Source organism: Vombatus ursinus, unplaced genomic scaffold (assembly GCF_900497805.2).
Source record: "Vombatus ursinus unplaced genomic scaffold, bare-nosed wombat genome assembly UNPS02014177.1, whole genome shotgun sequence".
Classification (NCBI taxonomy): Eukaryota; Metazoa; Chordata; class Mammalia; order Diprotodontia; family Vombatidae; genus Vombatus; species Vombatus ursinus.
In genome coordinates this window covers 231,151-251,376 of record NW_020953955.1, presented here as the reverse complement: position 1 = coordinate 251,376, position 20,226 = coordinate 231,151, and the positions used below count along the sequence as shown (strand labels likewise).

The following is a 20,226-nucleotide window of genomic DNA, read 5'->3' as shown; positions in this document are numbered from 1 at the left end:
ATGTGAAGTTCTACATCTGGATTGGGAACCAATTTTCTCAGTAAAGTACAAGATGGGGGAAAACATCCTAAAAATGTTTCAGGGGTGGGGAACTTTAGGGACCACAAACTGGGTGGGAGCCAATGGCGTGACCTAGCAGCCAAAGAAGCTAATATGACCTCAGAATGCATTCTAAGCTCCAGAATAACAGAGTTAATAACCCTGCCTCGTTGTGCCCAGGTCAAACTAAATCTGGGATAGCACATTTTAAGGGGAGCATCGACAAGCCGGAGGATATCCTGAGGAGGGTGACTAGGACATCAAGTTTTGTCTTTATAACTGGAGACTGATTAAGTGAGGGGATTTAGAATGGTTAGCCTGGCAAAGAGAAGACCGGGGGGCAGGGTGGCAAAAGCTTTCGTCAAGGGTCTAAAGAGATATATCTCTTTATATCTAATATATATATCCTTATATATATATAATATGTATATATATGTTACATATACATACATATACATATATACATATGTGTGTATGTATATATATCGAGTAGGAGGATGAGACTGGTGTCACATGGTCCCAAAGAACGGTACAAGAACCAATGGGTGGGATTTGCAAGAAGGCAGACTGAGGCTTGATGTGTGGAAAAACTTGGGTGGCCTCAGGAGGCAGTGATACTGACCTAGCCATTACACTCATTTTACAGATGAGGTAACTGAAGCCCAGGGAGATGAAATGATTTGCCCAGGATCACACAGGTAGTAACTGGCAGGGTTGGGATTCACACTCGGGTCCTGTGACTCTTCATTCGCTGCCCTTTCTACCGTATCAGGCTACTTCCTGTGTAGCCAAGGGGATTCCTGTTCAGGCGGCAGTAGGGTTAGATGGCATCTGAGATCCCGTCCACCTCTGAGGTCCTATGACTCTGTGGAGTACCTGGCTCTTGCCCCACTTCTGCCCACTTAGTACTTGATGGACCTTGGAAAAGTCCCTTAAACTTTCTGAGTCTCAGTTACCAAATTACCTACAAAGTTCATTATAGCTGTAAATCCAATGATCCTGTGATGAGTCCTCCCCTGAGTTCAACACAGTGTGGTACATTCACGTAATACAATACTATAATCCAATTACGGATATGTGCGAGAAATACAGAGAAACTGTTGTGAAATAATACACAGTGAAAAACAGAGATCCAGAGCAATGGGGTCCACACAAACTATAATGATAGGAGGAAAAGGACATGAGAAAGAATGGACAGATCATGCTGGGGATTTAGGAGGGAAGGACTAAAATAAAAATATTATAATGCATTGAATTGAGTTATTTAAATGTAAATAAATAAGCAAATTTAGATTTATGTATTAATGGTTAGTGTTGTTTCTGATAAGACATTTAATGGTTTTTTAAAATGTTTTACCAATGCATTTTGTCTCTATAATTAACATTTTAGCCTACCAGATCAGAGCGAACCCTCCCTTTTCGACAAAGAAAAACAATTAAGTAAAAAAAAAAAAAATCTGATCCAGTGACCACATCTGACAGTATAACATTATACCCTATTTACTTCTCTGCCAGGAGTGGGAAGGTAGAAAATATTTAATTTAATTTTCTAAGAGAGAGAGAGAGAGACAGCAGCTGAAGAAAAACATAGGATGACTTTCTTGGGGAAATGAAAGTTGGCTCCGATAATCGATTTGCTAATCCTAAAATCGTCTTGCTATTCATGATGCAGTGGAAAGCTGGTTAGATTTGAAGACAGGAGGCCAGGAGCAGAATCTTATTTCTGACCCTTAGCTGACCATGGCAAGTCAATAAGGAAAATGAAAAAGGAGTAATTACGTATTTTTTTAATTCACAAGAGAAAACAAAATGCAGAAGAACATAACAAATAGAACCATTTTGTTACTACCCTGTTGAGTTATAAATCAAGAAAATAATAGCGAGCATTTACATAGCACTTTAATGTTTGCAAGTGCTTTGCAAATATTTCATTGAGCCTTACAACGACCCTGGGAGGTAGGTGATATCATTATTTTCCTTTTACAAATGAAGAAACTGAGGCAGATATTGGTTAAGTGACTTGGCAAGGATCACACAGACAGCAAATGTCTGAGGCTAGTTTGAATACAGGTCAGCACTCTTTTTTTTTTTTCAAAATGTTTTATTAATTTATTTTGAATTATCAACAATCACTTCCATAAGCTTTTGAGTTTTAAGTTTTTCTCCCCCTCCCTCCCTCCCTCCCTCCTTCCCCAAGACGGGTGCGCAATCTAATATAGGCTACACATATATATTCCTGTTAAACATATTTTCACATTAGTGATGTCGTAAGTAAGAATTAGAAGTAACAGGAGGAACCACCAGAAAGAGGAAACAAAACACAACAGAAGAAAAAAAAATAGCAAATAGTATGCTTCGATTTGTATTCAAACTCCACAGTCCTTTCTCTGGATGTGGATAGCATTTTCCATCACGAGGCCTTTGGAGATGTCTTAGATCTTTGTATTGCTGAGAGGGGTTAAGCCTATCAAAGTCAGTCATCACTCAAAGTGGCTGTTACTGTGTACGACGTTCTCCTGGTTCTGCTCACTTCACTCAGCATCAAACCATACAAGTCTTTCCAGGTTTATCTGAAGTCTGCCTGTTCATCATTTCTTATAGCACAATAGTATTCCATTACATTCATATATCACATTCACAATTACGATTACTATCTGTGTCTTTCTCTCTATCCTTTCCCCCCTGTTAATGCTTTTCTTTCTCCTTTCTCCTTTTCCCTCCTCACTAATGTTTTGCTTTTAGGTCAGCACTCTTTCTACTGCACCACCTAGCTGCTACAGAAAACAAACATTTTGTTAAGAAAGAAGCAACGTGTAGAAGTTCAATAGCTTGCTTGTTTTTTTTTTAACTCATTTAAATATTTGTGTTGAAAAAAGGGGGAAAGGACCTATTTGTACAAAAATATTTATAGCAACTCTTTTTGTGGTGGCTAAGCATTGAAAATTGAAGGGATGCCCATCGATTGGGGAAGGCTAAACAAGCTGAGGTATAGGATTGTGATGGAATATTATTGTGCTATAAGAAATGACAAGTAGATCCACAACCAGAGAAAGAACTACGGAGTCTGAATGCAGATGGAAGCATAACTATTTGCTCTTTTTTTCCTTCTGTTTTGTTTTGTTTCTTCTTTCTTGTGGTTCCTCCTATTGGTTCTAATTCTTTTTTACAACATGACTAATGTGAAAATATGCTTAATGTGAATGTATATGTAGAGCCTATAGCAGATTGCACGCCGTCTTGGGGAGGATGGACGGGAGGGAGGGGGAGAAAATTTAAAACTCAAAAGCTTATGGAAGTGAATGTTGAAAACTAAAAATAAATTAATTAATTAAATTTAAAAAAAAAGAAATGACAAGTAGGATGATTTCATAAAAACCTGAAAGACTTACATGAACTGATACAAAGTGAACAGAACCAGAATGTTGTACACAGTAGCAGCAATATTGTATGATGATAAACTGTGAATGACTTAGCTATTCTCAGCAATACAATAATCCAAGACGATTCCAAAGGACTAATGATGTAGCATACTATCCACCTTGAGAGAAAGAACTGATAGTCTGAATACAGACTGAAGCGTGCTATTTTTCACTTTTTCTTTCATTCTTTTTCTTTTATTTGAGTCTTCTTGTACAAAGTTATTAATACGGAAATATTTTACATGATGCACATGTATAACCTATATCTGCTTACTGTAGGGGGGGGAAGGATAAAATTTGGAACTCAAAACTTAAAAAAAAATGTTTAAAAAATTGTTTTAACATGTAATTGGGGGAAATAAAAATAAATATATAAAAAAACAATAAAAGAAAATAAGGCCTCACTTAACCTTCTCTGTAAAGTCTAAATGATATTCACATCACTCTACCCACCCAGGCAGCTTGTTGGGGAAGGACTTTGCAAACCTTAGAGGGCTATATAAAGGTGAACCATTATACCCAGAGGTGTCCCAGGATCTGCACTGTGGGGCTTAGTCCCAGCTCTGGAGTCCTGCATCCTGTCTATAAGTAAAGGACACTGGATTTGAAGTCAGAGGATCTGAGTTTGAATGCCAGCTGTGACGTTTCTCAACTAGGTCACTTTGGGCAAGTTCCTCATCTATATAATAAGAGATTGGGGCTAGATGGCACCAAGGTGCCTTCTGGCTTGAAAGCTATGGTCTGATATTGCCAAATGTGCCCAGTAGAAAATCACGTTAACAGACACTGTCAAAAGGATGGTGTGGTTCAGTGGAAAGGACATTGGGCACGGATGCCAGAGGCCTGGGTTCAAATCCTAACTTTGAATCTTATTGGATTGTTTATTGGCTAAGTCCCTTAACCTCCGTGAAATTATTTTCTCATTTCTTAGATTGTGGGATTAATATTGGGTGGGACCTTAGATGTCATCTGGTCCAATTTCCTAATGTAATAGAAGAGGAAACTGAGGCCCAGGGAGAAGAAGTGATTTGCCCTGTGTGATCTCACACAGGTTTTAGATGGCACAATTGATAATTGAACCTGGGTCCTCTTATTCCAAATCCAGTGTTCTTATATTGGGGGTGGGGTTATATGTGTGGATAAAGCTCGGGACCTGAGGTCAGGAAGACCAGAGTTCAAATCCAGCCTCAGATACTTCCTAGCTGTGTGACCCTGGGCAAGTCATTTCATCCTGTTTCCCTCAGTTTTCTCATCCGTCAAATCAGCTACAGAAGGAAATGGAAAACCACTCCAGTATCTTACCCCAAAAAGGTCCCAAATGGGATAATAAAGAGTCAAATATGACTCCACAACAACAACTGCTTATATGGACGCCATGCGCATTATTATGATGTCCGTCTAGCACTAGCAGCTACAAGTCTAGTGGGAACCACTTAGCTCTGCGCCCTCAGACAATTTCCTAAGACCCCTCCCTGTCCTGCGCTAGGAATGAGTGGTTAGGGACTGTACCCAGGGACTGCTGGAAAAGGGATTGCTTCTGGCTTCTGCTATCCCGAGAGCTGCCAAATCAGTTCTGGCTCCACTGTGAACCTGACACCGGAGATTGAACCCGATCCTGAAATCTGCTGGCTTGCTTCTCTCTATGAGGAGTGCATGGATTGTGATTATGGTCGGGGAGTTCGTGAGGACAGACAGCAGGTCTGCACTTTTAAAAGCTACGGCTTCGTGGCACGGGGTAGTGGGAAGTCCGCGAGCCCACTCCATCGGCTTGGAGAATCCACTGTCCCTTTCTGGGTCTCAGTTTCTTCCCATGTGAAATGGAGTGGAACGAGAGATTGGACTACATAAATCTGAATCTTACGGTCCCGGGGTCTAGCATAATAGGGTCCAGGGACTCTTACCTACTTAGCAGGTGGGGCGGGGCCGTGGTCCATGGGACAATCGCAGGATCTCAGGGCTGGTCCCCATCCGCACCTGACGAAGAATCGTGCCTGCAACACATTATCCAAGGGGTCATACAGCTCTTCTCGAGGACCTCTGGTGAGTGGGAAATGTGGGGGAAATGAGGGCTTCCTCATCCCAGGGCATCACTGTACAGATCCTAGGGCTTACACCTGGGAGGAACTTTGAACTGGATCACCTGGCGACCCCCTTTATTTTATGGAGGAGGAAGCAGTGCCAGGGACGGGTGAAGGGCCTTGTTTAAAGCCCCACGCGTGGTGGGTACGAGAGCCAGGATCTGAAGCAAGTGCTTGCACCTCTAGTCTAGGGGTTCCTCCCGCTAGCACCGAGCTGCGCACGCCGGCCCGGGCCCTATGGCAGTACCTGCCCAAAGACAGGTGTAGAGATGTGTGCGCACATGGCACACAAATGCCTAGCCCGCACCGACACAAGCCACGCACCCGCCGGCACACAGCCCCTAAGCACACACGGGCGGACAGACACACAGCCACACGCACGCACGCACACTCGCACACGCGACCCCGCACCCGCAGGGGCTCCAGAGCGCTCCCCCGCGGCGGGGGCCGTGGCGCGCACGTGCAGGGCCAAGGTCGCGATCACGTTCCCCTCGCCGCCAGCCCCGCCTCCCTCGCTCTCGCAGTCCTCCCGCCTCTCTATGGTGTCGCCGCGGGCCAGCAGGGACGCTCCGGGGTCCCTCTAGCCCGCTCGTCCCCTCTATGGCAGCGTCGCTTCCGGTGGCGGGAGCCGGGGCTGCGCACGCGGGAAAAGATCCTGATCCCGGAGCCCCCTCCCCCGCCCCCGGAGTCCGCTCGAGGACCCCCCCCCCCCGAGTTCCCCCGTGTCCATGTCCGCGTCCCCTGGAGGAACCCGGGATTGAGGAGGTGAGACGCGGGGCGGGGGAGGGGGGGCGAGCGGCCACAATTCTGCGTGGGCGTGGGGGGGGCACAGAGGTGGGGGAGGGGAGGGAAGAAACAACAGGGAGGAGAGAGGAGGTGGGGGGAACGAAGAAGGGGCCCGTGGTAGATCGGGGAGGGAGACGTCGGGGGAGGGACAGGGGGAGGGGTTCCCCAGAGGGTCCCAAGGTGGGGAGCCAGGGGCCACGTGGGGGAGGGCTAGGGGAGCATCGGGGGAGGAGGGGTCTCTGGCTCCCAGTGCTCCCGTTAATTACTGTGACCGGGGGGGGGGGGGGCGGGGCGCTGCGGGAGGCCGGGTGCCCGGTCCTAGCCCCACGGCCCCACGGCGGAGCTCGGGGCCTCGGCGCGCCCCAGGCGTTCACCGGGGTTGCTTCTCCTTTGGCCGTTGGTTTGGTTTTTGCCAGTCGGTGCCCCTTCTCCTGTGGGATTCTGTCCCGAGCCCCCAAGGGCCAGGAGACCCTCGTGTAGGAGGGACCCAAGTCAGGTCACTCCTACCTGCTCAGTGGGGGCAGTGGCATCAGGCCTGGGGGCTAGCAACGCAGTCACCACAAGCATTCCTAGTTCTCAATCAGTCTGTGTTCTCCTGGGGGGACATGGGGTCCCAGGGACCAGGGAGGACTTCCTGGAGGAGGTGGCACCTCAGTGGAGCCTCCTCAGTTCCCTGCCTCAGAAACATAGGTAGTAGGGGAGCAGGGCAAGAATAGGCCTGTTTGGGGGCAGCTAGGTGGTGCAGTGGATAGAGCTCTGGCCTTGGAGTCAGGAGGACCTGAGTGCAAATCCAGTCTCAGACACATGTCACTTACTAGCTGTGTGACCCTGGGCAAGTCACTTAACTCCAATTGCCAAAGCAAAAAAAAGAAAGAAAGAAAGAAAGCTTTTAGCTAAGAATAGGCTTGTTTGCCCCCTTGGAGCCTCAGGGAAAGTAGCTTTGCCCCAGCAAGGAATGCTGCTTTGCCGCATCTCAGTAGATACCCTTATTTAGGATTCCCCAGCTAAAGAGCACCACCTGCCACCTTCAATTGTAGGATTCCCACAACTTCTTGAAGCCCTTGTTCCTAGAGTCTCAGTTAAACCCTTCTTCCTTGCACTGCGACCTTAGGGATTCTCATCTCTGTCTCCCTTCTAAGAGATTGAGGTGGGGTATTGGACAAACATTTATTAAGTGACTACTTACTGTTTGCGTAAGTTTCACACTTTCATTTGCCTTACCACTTTCTAGTTTTTTCTTTGTCTCCAGATCCCAGTAGGCTTCTGTTGGATCACCTCTTCGGAACCAGCATCTTCCTCGAGCTTTCTGTTTAGTTCTCTGCTGTCTGGTGCTGGGGCAACCGGGGTCAGGTCAGCATGGCAGAGACCTTGGAATTCAATGATATCTACCAGGAGGTGAAAGGTTCTATGGTAAGAAAAAAATTGGCTTTTTAGTCAAAGTAGGGGCAGGATTTAATTGGCGTGACACCCTTGGAACAAGGAGAGAGGAATAATCTCTTTCCACAGGGAGGCTGGCACTCTTGATAATTTTTTAATCTCCTATGTTTCTGGGTTTTTTGTTTGTTTGTTTTTTAACTAGCACTGTGATAGTATACTTGTGGAGAAGACATAGAATTGTAGGCTCTTAGAGGCAGAGAGAACCCTTACAACTTACCTAGTTCAAACCCCCTTATTTTCCAGATGAAAAAACTGAGAGCCAGGAAGTAGAATTGGCTTGTTCTAGCTCATAGTGGCAGAGCCAGGGCTAAAAGCTACTAGGCTTCCTACTCTCAGTCTGGTGCTTTTCCCACAATTCCACACTGCCTCAAATTTATCTACTATATACCTTTGTTTTCTGAGCAACTTGCTGTCAGCCAGGGGTGGATGTCAGGGTGACAGGAAGCCAGAGCGTGTCTTGTGGATATTTTCTCTGAATGTTTTGGTCTTTTTCTCCTGCAGAATGATGGTCGTCTTCGGTTGAGCCGCCAAGGTATAATCTTCAAGAACAGTAAGACAGGCAAAGTGGACAACATTCAGGCTGGGGAGCTGACTGAGGGCATCTGGCGACGGGTGGCTCTGGGCCATGGCCTCAAACTTCTTACTAAGAATGGCCACTTCTATAAGTATGATGGCTTCCGGGAATCGGTGAGATTTGCTTTTCTTCCTATCACCTTCTCCTGTGCCACAACTGAGCCCATTCTGACTTAAACTGTCTCATATTTCTGTGTCTTTCCTGAATTCCTTTCAGAGATAACTAATCTCTGCTCTTCCTTGTCATCCTATAATTGTATAATTCCAGGGGCCATGGGACAGTTTTCTGTGACCTCTTCCTTTTCTTTGGTTTTGGTAACTCAGTCCCTTTGTTGTTTTTTTTCCAAAATCAATTTTCTGTCCCTATCCCCAGAAGGGGTAAAAAAGGAAAACAAAACTTTTATACCAAATATGCATAGTCGAACAAAACAAATTCCTATATTGGCGGTGTCCAAAATATGTTAAGCTTGTCAGCTCTCTGACAAGAGGTCAGAAATATGCTTTATCATTGGTCCTCTGGAACCATAGTTGGTCATTGCATGGATCAGAGCTCTGACAGCTTTCAAAGTTGTTTGCTTTTACAGTGGTGTTATTTTTACATAAATTGTTCTGATGGTTCTGTTTCCCCAGCATCGTAAATCTTCCCACGCTTCTCTGAAACTGTCCTGTTCGTCATTTCTTCTAGCACACTAGTATTCATTATATTCATATACCTGTATTTGTTCAGTTGATAGGTGTACACCCTGGTTTCTGGTTCTTTGCTCTTACCAAAAAAAAGCAAGCTGTTATAGATAGATAGGTCCTTTTCCTCTTTCTTGCATCTCTGGATTATAGGTCTAGTACTAGTATCACTAAATCAAAGGAGGGGTTTAGTTGATTTGGGGAAATGGTTCCAGGTTGTTCTCCAGATCAGCTGGACCAGTTCATATGTCCGTCTGTGGCACTTTCTCCTACATCTATCATTTTCCTCTTCTGTCAACTTTGTTGATATGATAGGTGTGAAGTGGGACTTAAGAGTTACTTCAATTGTTATTTCTCTAGCTATTAGTGATTTGGATCAGTTTTTGCCTTCAGTATACCTGCAAATAACCTGTATTTCTTTCCTTGAAAATTGCGTATTTCTATCCTTTGACCATTTTTCATTTGGAGAATGGCACTTGGATAACCTGTTCCTCCCCTGCCTTTCCAGTCTTTTTACACCTCACTCCCTGCATGTACTCTTCAGTCCAGTGACGTTGGTTTGCTTGCTGTTCCGTGACATACACACCAACTCTTGGCTCTGGCATTTTCTCTCACTGTCTCCCATGTTTGAGACGCGCTCTCTTTTCATCTCTGCTACTGGTTCCCCTGACTTCCTTTACGTCCCAACTAAATTATTTTTCCTGTGTAGAGCTTGTTTGTGAGTATTGGATTGGTTGGACATTGGATTTGTTAGGTTGTGAGCTTCTTGAGGGCGGGGTCTATCTTTTGCCATTTTTTAAATTCCCCCAGTTCTTAGCAGTGGGCTTGCTTAATAAATGTTTATTGATTGATTATAAATTTGAATCAGTTCCTATGTTTCTTGGAATTGAGAGCCTTAGCAGTGAAGCTTATTGCAAAGATTTTTTTTTGGTTACCTGTTTCCCTTTTAATTATGGCTGCATTGGTTTTGTGCGAAACCTTTTTTAATTTTATATAATCAGAAGTTCCCGTTTTATCTTGTTTATCCCTTATAATAATAAGTTAGCATTTAGATAGTGCTTTAAGGTTTGCATTACAAATGCCTATCTCATTTGATGAGATACAAATCTCATCACAACAGTGGGAGGCAGGTGCTATTATTATGTCCATGTTACCGATGTGGAAACTGAGGCAGTCAGAAATGAAGTAACTTGCCTAGGGTCATGGAGTTAATAAGTGACTGAGGCTGGATATGAACTCACATCTTCCTTATTCCACCACTCTGTTCACTGTGCTACCTTGCTGTTTTTTGTATCCCGTGTTTGTTCATGACCTCTTCCCCTACCCTTAGATCTGAACTCTTCCCCAATCAATAGATCTGAAAGATAATTTCTTTCTTTTTTTTTTTGGAAAGGTATTTTTTTCCTTATTCCTCTAATTTATTTGTGATGTCTTCCTTAATGTCTAAGTTATATATGCATTTGTAGTGTATCTTGGTATATGGTGTGAAAAGCTGGTCTCCTTCTTGTTTCTGCTACACTGCTTTTCAGTTTTCCCAGCCTTTTTGGTCACATTGTGAGTTCTTAGTCCAATAGCTTGGGTCTTTGGGATTATCAAGCTCTGGGCTGCTAGGTTTGTGTGCTTTGTTGTTGAACTTAATCTGCTGTACTGATTTACCTCTCTGTTTCTTAACCAGCACTAAATTTGTCTTGGTGATTACTGCTTTGTAGTGTAGTTTGCTATTTGGTACTGCCAGGCCCTCTTCTTTCCACTTTTTTTTTTCCATTATTTCCCTTGAGGTTCTTGACCTTTTATTCTTGCAGGTTAATTTCATTTTTTTTTCTAGTTCTGTAAAGTAATCCTTTGGTAGTTTGATTGGTATGGCACAGAATAAATTAATTTAGGTAGCAGTCATTTTTATTATATTGGTTCTCCCTACCTGACTCCATCCTGCTGTGCAGTTTTCCAGGAGCAGGTTCTTATTTGGTTTATAGTGGAGTATAGTTTTTCCATTGTAGGTTGCCTTGGAGGTATGAGAATAAACTAGTTTGATTACTTTCTGGGCAGAGCATATCAAGGCTGGTTTAAGCTAGGCTCATTGCATCTTTTCTCTCCTCTGCAGGAGTTTGAGAAACTATCAGATTTCTTCAAATCACACTATCGTTTGGAGTTGGTAGAGAAGGATCTGTGTGTGAAGGGCTGGAACTGGGGCACAGTAAAGTTCGGTGGTGAGTCCAGAAGGAGATTTGGAATTGTGGAGGAATGATTAGGAATTCCTAAAGTTATATGATCTATATCAGATAGGTTTCAGAGTTTCTGTAACTCTTGACTCTTCTGCCGCTTTCAGTCAGTTGGCCAACAAGTGTTGCCCCTGAGGGAACTGGGTGCTTAGGGGAGACGAGAAAATCAGAGATCTTGGCAGAACTTAGAGTATGGTTGTTCCTCCATAGGGCAGCTCCTGTCTTTTGATATCGGTGAGCAGCCGGTCTTTGAGATCCCTCTCAGTAACGTATCCCAGTGCACCACAGGCAAGAACGAGGTGACTCTAGAGTTTCACCAGAACGATGATGCAGAGGTCTCCTTGATGGAGGTGCGCTTCTACGTGCCACCCACTCAGGAAGACGGCGTTGACCCTGTTGAGGTGAGAGTTGGGACTGCTGGGCATGGGGCAGGTAGCAGTCCGGGTGGGTAAGGGAAAATGGGCTGGCATCTGATTGCAGGTTTGCCCTTTCCCAGGCTTTTGCCCAGAACGTGCTGTCTAAGGCAGATGTGATCCAGGCCACTGGAGACGCCATCTGTATCTTCCGGGAGTTGCAGTGCTTGACACCCCGAGGTCGCTATGACATCCGCATCTACCCCACCTTCCTGCATCTCCATGGCAAGACCTTCGATTACAAAATCCCATATACCACCGTGTTACGACTTTTCTTACTACCTCACAAGGACCAGCGCCAAATGTTCTTTGTGGTGAGTTCTGGGATCTAGGTAAGAGGATTCTTCTGGACTGGAGCTGGAGTTGGGTGGGTCTGTGCCCTCCATCAGTCCTGGCTTGCTGGGATCAATCAGCCTGTGTTTGTGGAGTCTTTAATTTGGCCTTCTCCCTGTCTCCTTTGTCTCTCTTAGATCAGCCTAGACCCGCCCATCAAGCAGGGCCAGACCCGTTATCACTTCCTGATCCTTCTCTTCTCCAAGGATGAGGATATCTCACTGACCCTCAACATGAATGAGTAAGCTCGGGAGCCATGTCAGGACCACTTGCACGCTGAAGGTAATGAGCTGTCTGATTAGTTGTGTTTTCTGCTTGTAGGGATGAGGTGGAGAAGCGTTTTGAGGGTCGTCTTACCAAGAACATGTCTGGGTCCCTCTATGAGATGGTCAGCCGCGTCATGAAAGCCTTAGTGAACCGCAAGATCACAGTGCCCGGCAACTTCCAGGGGTGAGATGCAGAGATGGCGGGAGGGAGGCAGGACTTCTCCGGCTCCCAGCACTGGGTCTAGGAGTGCACTGGGAGGCCTAGGCTTGGGACCTGGCATTGACACTTACTCTGTGAGTAAGTCTTGGCCAGATCACTGCCTTTCTGAGCATCGATTTTTGAATCTGTAACATAGATTGTGGCCACCTCATAAGCTGGTTTGTAACAGAAAAATATTGTAAACAAATGCTATAAGATGGGAATGCCATTGTTGGCATTGTGCCATTGCCACCTGTTAGTGTGTGTGTGGTTGCCTTTTTTCTCCATGGTCCCGTGGTTGGTTCCATTGAATTAGTTGTCAGTTACCTGCTAGGTTATTGAGACCACCACATGGTCTGCACCAGGTACTGTGCCCGCATGAGGGATATAAAGAAAGGCAAGAATGATATATATCCTTGTCCTCAAGGAGCTTACATTCTAATGGGGGAGTAAAATAAGAATAACTGGGGACACAGTTAAATTCCTGAATCTGGGTAGTATCTGTCACTGACTCGCCACCCTCTCCCCCATGCCAGGCACTCAGGGGCCCAGTGCATCACCTGTTCCTACAAGGCCAGCTCAGGATTGCTGTACCCACTGGAGCGGGGCTTCATCTACGTACATAAGCCACCTGTACACATTCGATTTGATGAGATCTCCTTCGTCAATTTTGCCCGTGGCACTACCACTACTCGCTCCTTTGACTTTGAAATTGAGACAAAGCAGGGCACACAGTATACCTTCAGCAGTATTGAGAGGTGAGTACCCCTTTCACTTCCCGTCCTGTATACTCTGGTTGATACCCATCCTTGACCCCATCCTTTTCCTGATGTTGCTTCTAAACCTTGATGAGTCTGTGCTCTCATGGATACGGGTTGTCTGTCCACTGGTACAAAATAGTTTCATCCACATCTTTTCATCCTTAGATTCTTGTCTACTCATCTTCCATAAACAGCTTGATGTCTTCCTATTTAAATTTTTTTCCTGAATACTTAATACAGCACTTAGGATTTCCCATCCCTTCTTATTCTCCAAGGGCCCACCTCGTTTCCGGTTGTACGTTGTCTTAATGGTGTCACTTAATCTGACTTTCTGCATTTCTGGTGTTACTGTGGCATGTTGCAGCCTACTTATACTCATAATTTGTCTCTCCTGTGCTCTTTGGGTAATACATGGTTTTCATTCTTTTAAGATCTTGGGGTAACCTGACTAGAGTCTAGAGAATATTGGTGGTAAGAAGATGGACTTTTGGGGAAGGGAGCACCTTGGGGACTGGCCATGTCCACCATGGGGTTACATTAGATGGACTCTTAAAGTCCTTTTGAGTTCATAAGTTTTATAACCCCGTGGCCTTCTTCCCTTGGCTCTCCAGCCAGCCCTAGTACCATTCTAACTACTCTCCTTGCAGGGAGGAGTATGGGAAGCTGTTTGATTTTGTGAATGCCAAGAAACTCAACATCAAAAACCGAGGATTGAAAGAGGTACCCATATGGTTGGGGAGGTTGGGGACATCTGCTATCCTGACATTTCTTGTGCTGGGGTAGGGGTGATGGTCAGTCTGGCAACTTTTTCATTTTTTCTTCTCTCCTTACCCTTATAGAAAAAAGAGGTGCGTGCGACCCCTCTCCCCCTTCCTCCTGGCGCAGGTTTCCTCAGCATGGCTATGGTTTAGCCTACTTAACCAAGCATGAGCCCTCCACAGGGCTGGGAGAGGCTTAGTCTTTTCTAACTCAGAGGACAGGAACTGCCTGGGCCCTAGGCCCTGCATGTTAGTTGTGTGTGGAGTTTTGATACTAGGATTTCCTGGGAGCTGTTCATTTGGTCTTACTCACAAGCATGCTGGGAAATCTCTTGAGTGTGCTAGTGAGTGTAAGGGTTTTGGGGAGGTGATGAACTGGTCCTTATTCTTCCCTCTCCTTTTTCCAGGGCATTAATCCGAGCTATGATGAGTATGCTGACTCAGATGAAGATCAGCATGATGCCTACCTTGAGCGGATGAAGGAAGAGGGCAAGATCCGTGAGGAGAATGCCAATGACAGCAGTGACGACTCAGGAGACGAGACTGGTGAGCGCCTTGGGTTGAGACAAGGGAGCCTGAGATAGCTAACTCTGCCTTGCAGCACTGGGGATGGGGCCAGCATGCGCTAACATGCCCTCTTGCTCTGTTGCAGATGAGTCATTCAACCCTGGGGATGAGGAGGATGACGTTGCAGAGGAGTGAGTTTGGGCACTGCCAGATATGGAATATCTCTGGGCTCAGCAGACGTCTACATTTTCTTTGTCCTGGCCTCTAGCAAGTGACCAGTAGCGTGAAAGGACCTCACATGTTCAGGGTTTGGGTGTGAAGTAATCATCCTGAAAAGAGACCAGTCATAAGGCTGTGTGGAAGTGGAGAGAGAACTGGATTTGGGGGAACTGAGTTCAAATCTGAACTTTTCTGTGTAATGCCTCTATCCATTTGGAAGATCATGACCCTCTGTGGTCCTCAGCTTCTATATCTTCAAAATGAGGAGGCTGAAATAGTAACTAGTTGATTTCCATGGTCTCTTCTGCACTAAAGCCTGTGTCTGCTGTCAGGCTGAGAGTTGAGATTGGAGGTTGGGTTAGAACATGACCAGAAAGAGAATAGGGTCCCATTACAATTACCCTCCCCCCCATATCAGTTAATCTGGAAAAGAATCAGAGAATTTAAAGCTAGAAAGGACTTTGTCCAGTCCAGCTTCCTCTTTTTACAGACAGGTAAGTGAAGCCTAGGGAATGAGCTAGGTGACTTTCCCTGGGTCACATGGATAGTAAGGAGCCGATCCTGTCCACACAGATGGGCAGGTTAAAGGACTGTGAGGAACTTGGAAATGGAAGGCTTTCAGCCCCACTGCTCTTTCTGGCTGCTCGGATGTCCTGGCAGGGTCAGGGCTGGGCAGGTGAGATTCCTCTTGGCCTCTCTCCCTGCCTCTCCTTTCCTTTCTAAGCTTTCTCTTCCCACCAGGTTTGACAGCAATGCGTCTGCCAGCTCCTCCAGTAATGAGGGCGACAGCGACAGGGATGAAAAGAAGAAGAAACTGGCCAAGAAAGCTAAGATCGTCAAGGAACGAAAGTCCCGGAAGAAGCCTGTGGAGGTGAGGACTCCTCCCCCACCTGACGGGTTCCAGCCAAAGAAGACAGTGAGCACACTGGTGATCTCTTCAGGCTCCCAATAGAGGCTTTTATCTGTAGTCAAGAATGGGGGCAGGGGGCAGGTTTTCTTCTAGCAGCTTCCCCTCCTCATAGTTAGGATTAGCTTGTGGGAGAATGCAATTAGGTCAGGTCCTTTCTGTACCCAGGGGAGCTGAACTTCTGTTGGAAGGAAAGGGACCTCTTATCCATGGGTCTCTTCTTTTAAGAGTCTCCCTGTGGGACACCTTGGAGTCCAAGGGAGACGGTAGTACTTGGAGTTTCAGGTAAATGAACACACTTGGGCTTTCCCCTACTCCTCTAGGGGAAGAAGGGCAAAGATCCCAATGCCCCAAAGAGGCCCATGTCTGCCTACATGTTGTGGCTTAATGCTAGTCGGGAAAAGATCAAGTCGGACCACCCAGGCATCAGCATCACTGATCTCTCTAAGAAAGCAGGGGAGATCTGGAAGGGGATGAGCAAAGAGAAGAAAGAGGTAAGGAGCAGCAGGGTGGGTATGGTTGGGGATTCATTTCCTGGGGGGGGGATGTGATAGAGTGGTGTTGGGAAGGTAGTGGGCTGTGGAAGACATTACCCGGGGGGAGGAAGGTTTCATCTTGTGGAGAGGGAGCAGCTGGCTGTTGTTTCTGTGTGTTTTTTGGTGGGATGATAGGAATGGGACCGAAAGGCCGAGGAAGCCAAGAGGGAATATGAGAAGGCCATGAAGGAATACAGTGAAGGGGGCCGAGCTGAGTCGTCTTACAGGAAGTAAGTATTGACTCTGGGCGCTGGAAAGAGTGTCACCAGTTGAGGGTGAACACGATAGTGAGACCGCTATAGCCTGCCAGGAAAAGGGAGGAGGGTGGAAAGGCAGCAATCACTTTATTTAAGTAATGTGAAAGAGAGCAAATTAGGTTTGGCCCTGAGGACAGAACCAGGAGCAGTGAGTAGAGGTTTCGGGAAGGCAGTTTGGCTCCAAGAAAGGAAGAACTTCCAAACACTTACGTTTGGGGGGGGGGGGGGGCCTTGGGGGGTAGTGGCTTTCCCTCCATTGGAAGATTTCAGAGATTGGGTGACATTCCTGACATGGCCTTGATGCAGGGGGGATTCCTGTTGAGCTTTGGGCTCCACATTTCAACAAATACAAATCCAGCACATACTTCCTAGGTCTTTACTGTGTGTAACACACGTAGAAAGATTAAAAAAATGGCATGCCCCTTGCTTTCGGGAGACTTAGATTCTACTGGGAGAGGGCAACAGGAAATAGGCCACGGGCTCACGTAAGTATAATAAGAGATTAGGGAATGTTTGGACAAAGGATGGACCTCGAGCCAGTCCTCAGGGAAAATTATAGGGCTCAGTTGAAGTATAGCCCCTTCTTCCATCTTCATGACCCTGAAGAAGCCTAGATGGGAGCTGGGATGGATTGGAGAGAAAAATCTGCACGGAAGTGTGGCAGGCAGTGTTGCTGTTTGCTGGAGAGAAGCTAGTGTGTAAAACACTTAGGTGTTAGGAATCAGGAGACAGGGATGGGCTTAGGAAAAGGTCTTCTGTGCTCCTGAGTCCTGGCATACTTTGACAGGGGTGAGGAAATGCCTAGGACTTGACTTCAGGGATGATAGGGGTGGTAGGAGCTTGCAGTCTTAAGCCATGTTGTCTGCAGGGATAAGTCAAAGAAGAAGAAGAAAGGAAAGGTGAAGGTGGAGAAAAAATCCACACCTTCCAAAGGCGCGTCCAAGTCTTCATCCAAACAACTGAGTGAGAGCTTCAAGAGCAGAGAATTTGTGTCAAGTGATGAGAGTTCTTCAGGCGAGAACAAAAGCAAAAAGAAGAGGAGGAGGAGTGAGGTAGGACAGACAAGGGGCTTGTGGGGTCTGGGTGGGTAGCGGAGGCCCCAGGTCGGGGCCTGGGGTGGAGCTTTCCCCACTGATGAAGTCTTTGGTCAGCCTTGACTCTGTGCCCAGCCTTGATCTAAGTGCTAGGTTACAAAAAGAGGCAAAAACCCGCCCCTATCCTGAAAGCCGACATTCAGATGGGAGAGCCGGCAGAGAAATGAGTAACTCGGTGTATACAAGGTATCTACAGAGCAGATGGAAGGTGATCTGAGGAGGGAAGGCAGGAGCAGCTTTGGAAAGGAGAGGTTCCCTGCAGAGGGTGTGGTTTGAGCTAAAGAAAGTGAGGGGAATGAAGAGGTGCAGAGATCAGAATTCTAGGCCTGGGTGCCAGCCTAGGCCCAGAAGCAGCCAGGGTAGCGTCCTGTGTGGAGCCGATGGTAGGCCAACTTTGCTGGAGCATAGAGTACATGGAGGGGAGAAAAGTCAGAAGATTAGAAATGTACGAAAGGGCCAGATTATGAAGGACTTTAGTTGCAAAACAGAATTTTTCTGTGGAGCTCATTGAGCTGGGAACACAGTCAGAAAAGTCACCTTGGCAACCGTGTGGAGGATGGGCTGGAGCGGGGAGAGGCTTGAGGCAAGAAGTGTTGAGATGACGCTAAGGCTTTGAGCCTGGGTGACAGAGGATGGTGGTCCCCTTGACTGTAGCAGGGAAGTTGAGAAGCTTTGAATGAGAGGATAGTTTCATGGGGAGTGGGGGAGGGGGTGGGATTTGGAGCATCTTCCAGCCTGTTTGAGATATCCAGCAGGCTCTTGGTGATGGCATTAACTCAGGAAAGAGATGAGTGTTGGATATATAGAGATTTGGAAATCATTTGCCTAGAGCAGCAATAAGTCAGTCATTAAATATTTATTATGTGCCTACTACTATGTGCCAGGCACTGGGCTAAGAATAAAAATATGGGGGAAAAAAAGACATTTCCCAGCCTCAAGGGGTTTACGCTTTAATGGGGAAAGACAGCACATTCAAGGTTGAAATGTGTGTGGGGAAGGGGCATGATGGAAAAGTCGGAGAAGTCCTAGGGTAGTGTAGCCAGGTTAAGAAATGTCATATTCTGAACTGAACTCTCTCCTTAAGTGGAAATTTTGGAGTTGGTGGCCCCACCCTCCAGTCAGTGAGGCTAGGGAGGAGGGAAGCGTGCCAACTGGTGGAATCTTGCAGGATGAGGAATTGCACAAAGTTGGAATACTTCCGGTTCCAGGATTTGACCTTCTCCATGTGGGGCCAGGGTGGAGGAGAGGAGGTCCTGGGAATGAGAGGATTGAGGATTGCAGTATTTGAGGGAACATCAGTATGTGAGGGCAGGACATGGATGAGAGAGAAAGATTGAGCTGGTGGGATTGGGAAGGGGAGCCAGGAGAGTCCTCCATCAGGACGGCTGACTTGGTGTGTGGCATTTGGAGGAAGTGGTGCTTTGGGTGACCGGGTTTGTAAACTTTGCCTCCACGGGGGTCCCCTCTGTGTCCCCCTAGGATTCTGAAGAAGAGGAGGAGCTGGCCAGCACACCTCCCAGCTCCGAAGAATCGGGATCCGGCTCAGATGAGGAGTAGAGGGAGCAGCACTTTCTTCTCTGCTGTCCCTGTCACCCTCCCAACTCCCCGTCCGCAGTTTCCATCCATACCCTGTTACCAGCAGCCCCTAAACTGAGAAGCCATCCCTGGACTCAGCTCGCAGGGCAGCCCTCCTTGATTTGTGGACTTGAGTGACTGGGCAGGGAGGGTCTGTTTCCTGTGCTGCTTCACAGGGATGACACAGTTGAATTTGGGAAGGTGAAGGTTGGAGCATGGGTTATGTGGGACCTACAAGCTTCACCCAGGCTCTCCTCTCCACGGTACTGCCAGCTGATCCCTTCTCTGTCCCTTGGCAACTCATGGGACACTGCAGCAGGGGCCACGCACAGGGTCGGCCTTGTCGCCCCTTGCTGGGGCCTATTTCTATTTTTATTTTGTATTTCTGGTCAGTGGAAGTCACACACACAAAAAAAGATTTAATAAAGCAAAGTGACTTTAACAGCCATGTTCAAATGGACCTCCTCAACCTTGTTGGTCCCCTTGCCTAGGATACTCCATTTTCAGTTTAAGCAGCAAGCTCGCTCCCTGCATCCCTGTTGGTTGGATGGGTACACCATGGCCGGGAATCCAGTCTTAGGTACATTCCCTTTCATTTCCATCTGAGTTGTTGTTTTCATCCCTTGCTTCCAGGATGAACCACCTGAGATTGGGGAAGTGGCCACTGATTTGATTAGGAAAGATTCCCCAGCCATCCTGCTCAATTATTGAGGCTGTATGTGAGCCCTTGGCTCCATGCATAATCACCTGTGAGCCGCAGTGGTCTCTAGGCATGGGATAATTAAGTCAGGATTGAGTGGCCTCCTGTAACCAGGGCCGAAGAAACCTGAGCCTGAAGAGGTACACCAAATGGTACAGAACTATTATTGGGCAAGGAGTGTGTAGAATCTGATATGCAGGAGGGTTGATGGGTCTGTGCATATCATGGCCTCATATATTGAATCTGAGAGGCAATACCGAGTTGTTAAGAGATTGGGGCCCATCTGGCACATACTGGTTGTGTGACCCTGGGTAAGTCATTGAACTTCAGTGCTCAGGCAAGTCTTAAGACTACAGTGCTGCCTGCCATTGGTAGAGGGAGTTTTCTCATTGAGAATTCCCTTTACCAGTGAAATCTGAGCCAGGCCCTATGTTGAACCTGGTCATGGAACTCTTCACTGAGTGTGACC

The 20,226-nt window shown here is 46.7% G+C and overlaps 2 protein-coding genes across 3 annotated transcripts in view; one reads left to right on the top strand and one right to left on the bottom strand.

Annotated features, from left to right (window-relative positions):
* The window catches only part of P2RX3 (purinergic receptor P2X 3), a 43,250-nt gene extending 38,028 nt beyond the window's left edge, over positions 1–5,222 (bottom strand). The window contains exon 1 of the mRNA XM_027860284.1: positions 4,968–5,222. Coding sequence (XP_027716085.1) covers positions 4,968–5,222 — 255 coding nt within the window. The remainder of the gene's footprint in view (positions 1–4,967) is intronic.
* Positions 5,223–6,191: 969 nt separating this feature from the next.
* Positions 6,192–19,526, top strand: SSRP1 (structure specific recognition protein 1). Of its 2 annotated transcripts, none has more exons than XM_027860273.1 (17): positions 6,192–6,301; positions 7,572–7,732; positions 8,261–8,446; positions 11,115–11,220; positions 11,443–11,633; positions 11,729–11,959; positions 12,116–12,219; positions 12,300–12,428; positions 12,980–13,201; positions 13,852–13,924; positions 14,370–14,508; positions 14,615–14,660; positions 15,430–15,559; positions 15,919–16,089; positions 16,267–16,361; positions 17,257–17,440; positions 18,962–19,526. In XM_027860273.1, the coding sequence occupies exons 2-17, from the start codon at positions 7,679–7,681 to the stop codon at positions 19,037–19,039; spliced, it is 2,139 nt and encodes a 712-aa protein (XP_027716074.1). In that variant the 5' UTR covers positions 6,192–6,301; positions 7,572–7,678; the 3' UTR covers positions 19,040–19,526. The 2 variants fall into 2 exon arrangements, with proteins under 2 accessions (XP_027716074.1, XP_027716075.1); XM_027860274.1 differs by having other exon boundaries at positions 6,204–6,301; positions 7,554–7,732.
* The last annotated feature ends 700 nt before the right edge of the window (positions 19,527–20,226 follow it).

What these genes read in the sequence shown, in the direction of transcription:
- SSRP1 (XM_027860273.1), top strand. Translation starts at nt 7,679, where the DNA reads ATGGCAGAGACCTTGGAATTCAATGATATCTACCAGGAGGTGAAAGGT. An exon ending in GTGCCCGGCAACTTCCAGGG is followed by an intron (nt 12,429 to 12,979) that starts GTGAGATGCAGA and finishes CCCCCATGCCAG; the next exon opens with GCACTCAGGGGCCCAGTGCA. An exon ending in ACCTTCAGCAGTATTGAGAG is followed by an intron (nt 13,202 to 13,851) that starts GTGAGTACCCCT and finishes CTCTCCTTGCAG; the next exon opens with GGAGGAGTATGGGAAGCTGT.